The sequence below is a fragment of the Etheostoma spectabile genome, chromosome 12, assembly GCF_008692095.1.
Source record: "Etheostoma spectabile isolate EspeVRDwgs_2016 chromosome 12, UIUC_Espe_1.0, whole genome shotgun sequence".
Classification (NCBI taxonomy): domain Eukaryota; kingdom Metazoa; phylum Chordata; class Actinopteri; order Perciformes; family Percidae; genus Etheostoma; species Etheostoma spectabile.
Genome location: NC_045744.1, coordinates 4,063,361 through 4,068,837, shown reverse-complemented (window position 1 = coordinate 4,068,837; position 5,477 = coordinate 4,063,361). Strand labels below are relative to the sequence as shown.

Sequence of the window (5,477 nt, the reverse complement as noted above, 5' to 3'; positions counted from 1 at the left end):
TGTTAAGATCAACAAGCTACTGACAGACATGTTCCAATTTGATATATTCAATAAATTATAAGTTTTTGTCTTAAATCCACCCACCAGCCATTTTCATTTGCAGCATCCTCAGCCTTATCGGTAAGGTTACTATAGCAAAACTCAGTCTAGAATCATCTTATTCCCCTCAAAACAGGTTTCCTTTTTTTTTTTTTTTACTTTTAACAATACAAAAAAAATCAAAACTTTTTTTGCTGCTTTCTCTGTCTCCCGCAGCTGTATTGCAACAAATATTTAAAAAAAACATCGCAACTTTTATCGCTATTTTTTACAAAAGCTCCCGCAACATCAAGCATTTTGGGCCGCAACAATCTAAAAAAGCGCCGCAAAATCCTGGAGGGACTGTGCGACACACCTGTCAAGTCATACGGCAAACGCTCTGAAAACAGTCGGCCATTTCAGTGTAGTTCTGGTTCTGTTAGGCTTGCCAATTTCCATATGGGTTTTCATATCTTCATACAATAGAGGGACAGCTGTCACACAAGGAGACGTAGACATGTTAAAACCCCATGTGGCTTTTTGTAGTATGTCACACACCTCCCCCCCAAAAAAGAAATCCACCTCCACTTCACACTGTACCATCTGCACCCTCCCATGGGACCATCGCCTCATGTGTATCAATTATACACAATATTAGACCGAGACTCACTCAAAACTAGCACCCAACCTAAACATGTATGTAACTTCTCCCAAACCACAACAAGAGTCAATTTAATTTGAAGTCTATGACAAGAAATTAAATTGGAAATATGGTCATTTTTTCTCTGTCAGCAGGACAAAGGCCCTTTTGATTTGTCCCCCGAGAGTTCCTCCAGTCCTCCCTTTCCCCAGCCTCTCCCTGTCCCCTCTGCATTATTCACCAGAGTAGCTGTGCATAATTACATCATTACCTCAGTTTTCTTTTGTCCTCTGCCCTTTGTAGTTGTAACTAGATTTAACTGAGTCAACCCAGTCAGCGCACAGAGAGCCTGTAGGCTAAAGTGAAATGTCTTTTTGGCTTTTCCAAATGGTACAAGTACAAGAAATCTCATGTGAAATGAGAGAGGAAGAAAGGCACAGGCTAAAAGAGACCGTTGATGAATGTTTATGTGCTGCTCAGGTCCATCCAGAAGCTGGAGGAGCTTAATGTGGGGATGGAGGATTTAGGGGAGGAAGTCAAGTCTCTGGCCCAGCAGTGTAATGGCAACGGGAACACCCCCACCTCTGAGGACAATAACAACCCACCATCTGTGACCCCAGGGCAGACCCGAGAGGGAGGGGTGCTCAGCAGCACCCCACAACGCAGTGTGGGGGGCCGCCCGGTCCCACCTCCCAATGAGTCCCCTGTTATCTCCCAGAGGTACTGTGCTTTGTCTTTTGTTTCTATACCAGAGTTTCTTGCGGCGTTGAATTTGATGATGACTACTGTATTCATGTTTTTTTTTTGGCAGTGAGCAGAAACCAAAAGGAAGTCCACAAGGTGACACCCCAGGCTCCTTATCCCGAAGTAAAGAGGTAGGTATGCACACAAGTAACACTCAAACAATTCCGTCAGACCTGCTGTAAATAATGTATCCCTTACCAAGCGTGTAATTGTCTCACTGCGCTGAAACCTGAAATTACTTTTGTTCATGCTCTGCGTTTAGCATTCATTTTCTCCCATGCTAGCCTTTATTACTGTCCCTCCCTGATGTGAGGCGAGTGCAGATTTGAGTCGAGCATTCGCCACTTTGCTTTAAGTAGCAAATAAGATGCTAACGGGAGGCTTCTGTAATGTCTATACAGTGAAAATGGACCTACTTAACCAAGTTAGCTACAAGTTAGCATCAAGCAACAACGACAAAAAAGGCTGTCCGTTGAATGTCGTTTTGAGCTAGAGTTAGCAATCAATTAATCGCTAAAAACAATAGCTAAAACGTTTTTGAAATGACTGCTAGCTTTGCCACAAGCTAGCAATCAAACACAACAAAGGCTGTCACTTGAATGGCGTTTTGAGCTAACGTTAGCAATCAAACTCATATATAGCTAAAACATTTCTTCTGTTATTAATAGTAGTTAGTTTATTATTTCATGGATTTCACAAATTTCAGTATGAAAGTTATGTCGTATCCCGTTTAAATCTGAGCATGCGCAACTGTTTACGACACAACTGTGTAATTGTGAAATCCATGAAATAATAAACTTTTCGCATTACAAACAATAAATGAAGATGGGAATCATTTCAAAAACATTTTAGCTATCTAGCTATGATTGTTTGATTGCTAACGTTAGCTCAAAACGCCATTTAACTGACAGCCTTTGTTGTGTTTGATGCTAACTTGTAGCTAGCAGTGAACCAACTTGGTTAAATAGGTCCATTTTGACTGCATTGACACTACAGAAGTCTCTGGTTAGCATCTTATATGCTACTTGTCGCAAAGTGACGCATGCGCGACTCAAATCTGCAGCCGACTCACATTGGGCATTGACATCGACTCTCATCGGGGATGACAGTTACGTCGTAAACCGTTTTAATCTGAGCATGCTCGACTCACATCTGCACTGGACCAGAGCCGGTCTGACTCGACTCTCATCGGGTATGACCTCTCTTTGTCTGTCTCTGTCTATGGGCGTGACGCGTTCTGTCGTAAACCGTTTACATCTGAGCATGCGCGACTCAAATCTAGACTCTCCTCACATTGGGCAGTGACAATTACAGTTACAATAAATTGATCTCTGGCTCTCATGTCATTTTTAAAGTAGCGCACATTCCCTCTCATTTTTGTCACAGTATAGGACGATCCAGGGGTAATGCTATTTTGGCATTTGAGTGAGCAGATTATATCATGATGTTGTGCTGACATCATGACATTGTGGATGTAATAGAGTAGGGGAAATCCAAGATTAAACTGCTAATTGCACGTAATCTGTGTGTTCATGTGTTTTTATATGTGTGGTCTGTTTTCAGGGCGACAAGCCTAAAAGCCTGTTTGTGCCTGTGCATTCTCTGGAAGATACTCAGGCCATTCGAGCTGTTGCTTTCCACCCGTCTGGATCTCTCTATGCTGTGGGATCCAACTCTAAAACTCTGCGTGTCTGTGCTTATCCAGAAACATTAGACATAAGGTACAGTAACGTGGACAATCCTCTCTAAAACCAAAAAACTATTGTATAATCATTTTTTCCCTTCTTATCAAGAGTAACCCCTCTTTGACAGAATTACTGATAGGATTGATTGTACGATGAATGCAATTTGAGTTGGTCATGGAAAGTTCAAATTCTGATATTTAGGGCAACTTTAACCCTCATGTGGTCCTTGGGTGAAACACAAAAAATGGGCCATTGAAATAAGCTCTGAAAATGTCAGCATTAAAAATATCCCAAAACTTTTTTTTTAAAAGCACCCACAACATTGAAAATGTTACAAAAATGATGGAAAAAAACGATAATGTTGAAAAAAAGTGACAAAAACGTTGTTTTTTTAATGGTTGACATGAAGACAACATAAGGAACTTCTCATCCATGTTGGCTTAAAAATTGAAACTTAAGACAACAAATTGACCACTTTAAAAAAAAAAAAAAAAAATGTTTTTTTTCATTCCAGAACATCCCCATACATTGTTTGAATGTCTACCAGTTTACTCACTTCTGTTCTTCCATTTGTCTTCCCTCCGCTTCCTCTTTTTCCCCCTCGTCTTCACTCTTCCTCTCCTCAGTGGTTCAAGTGCGACAAAGCAGCCGGTGGTCCGCTTCAAGAGGAACAAACACCACAAAGGGTCCATCTACTGCGTGGCCTGGAGCCACTGTGGGCAGCTGCTGGCTACGGGCTCCAATGACAAATATGTCAAAGTCCTACCTTTCAGTGCAGAGACATGCAACGCCACAGGTACACACAGTTGGATGCTGCGTTGATTTGAAGTCAGGGCACGGGTCTGTTATTATCAGCATCTCCCAAGCACTCTCATTTGACGTTTGTGTCTCTCTGTGCCCTAGGCCCAGACCTGGAGTTCAGCATGCACGACGGCACCATCAGGGACCTGGCCTTCATGGAGGGTCCGGAAAGTGGAGGAGCCATTTTGATCAGCGCCGGAGCTGGAGACTGTAACATCTACACCACGGACTGTCAGCGAGGACAGGGCCTGCACGCCCTCAGTGGGCACACAGGTACACTCTCAGCCGTTCACCTGTCCTTCCAAAAAACTCACATGGAGTGGAATCCAAGAGAGAACGATTGGATAAAATTCAATTTTATTTCTAGTGTCAAATCATAACAGAAGTTATCTCAGGACACTTTACAGGTAGAGTAGGTCTAGACCACTCTATAATAGTATAAAAATACAATACTACCCCCAACAGCAAGCATTTATGGCGAGGAAAAACTTCCTTTAAACAGAGAGAAACCTCAAACAGAAGCAGACTCTCGGTGGCTGGTTGGGACACGGATATACAGAAATATGTTTCATAATAATTACAGCAGTCAGTATGATCTTTAACAAGATTAAAACTGAGGGTGTGGTTTTTAGACCCAGTGGCACCTCTGATGTCTCACAAATAGACCCGGGCATTTTGCAACCTTATGTTAACCCTTTTGTTGTCTTCCCGTCAGAATTGAAGATCATCACTTTTGTTGATGCTTTTTATCAATGTTTTTAACTTTTTCTTACATTTTGGTCCTTTTTTTTCTTCAATTTTTGTCATTTTTTGACATTATCAACACTACTAAACACTAACGTATTAACTTTAGTTTTACAGTTATTTTTGGAATTTACGGTCAATAAACCTCATTTATAGGAAATTATACCTAATGTTTGAGTTAGAAAAGCAGAAATTAGGAATTATTTAGACTAAAATTGAAAGAAAGTATGTAGATGGATAATCACAGACTAGAATATGTCAACTTTTACTCAAGAAACTTATTTCCCACCATTACTTTTTTTTTTTTTTTTTTTGCTTTGCAAATGCTATAAAATTGAAAAAGACGCCCAAATTTCATGAAAGTAGAGATTTGTACTTGCCAAAGAGCACTGTGTAAATGTAAATGTAAATGTGCTGTATTTATATAGCGCTTTTCCAGTCTTAACAACTGCTCAAAGCGCTTTTACATCTACAGGAAACATTCACCATTCACACACATTCATACACTGTGGCCGGGGCTGCCGTACAAGGTGCCACCTGCTCATCAGATAAACACTCACACACATTCACACTCCGATGCGCAGCACCGGGGGAAATTCGGGGTTCAGTGTCTTGCCCAAGGACACTTCGACAATGACTGCAGGGGCGGGGATCGAACCACCAACCTTCCAATTGGCAGGCAACCGCTCTGCCACTGAGCCACAGCCGCCCCTGTGTGGAATCAATCATGTTATTTTGGAAATTAAAAATAATATTGATACAGGAAAACGGGTCAATTTGACCCAAGGGCAACAGTCTGTTGCAACAAACCTGGGAGTTAAAATGGATTGTGATTTTTAAAATGG

The 5,477-nt window shown here is 41.4% G+C and overlaps 1 protein-coding gene across 2 annotated transcripts in view; it reads left to right on the top strand.

Annotated features, from left to right (window-relative positions):
* Positions 1-5,477, top strand: part of wdr47a (WD repeat domain 47a) — a 24,564-nt gene that overhangs the window by 12,208 nt on the left and 6,879 nt on the right. For both annotated transcript variants that reach the window (XM_032531333.1, XM_032531332.1), the window contains exons 10-14: positions 1,139-1,378; positions 1,470-1,533; positions 2,966-3,123; positions 3,714-3,883; positions 3,991-4,161. In XM_032531333.1, coding sequence (XP_032387224.1) covers positions 1,139-1,378; positions 1,470-1,533; positions 2,966-3,123; positions 3,714-3,883; positions 3,991-4,161 — 803 coding nt within the window. The remainder of the gene's footprint in view (positions 1-1,138; positions 1,379-1,469; positions 1,534-2,965; positions 3,124-3,713; positions 3,884-3,990; positions 4,162-5,477) is intronic.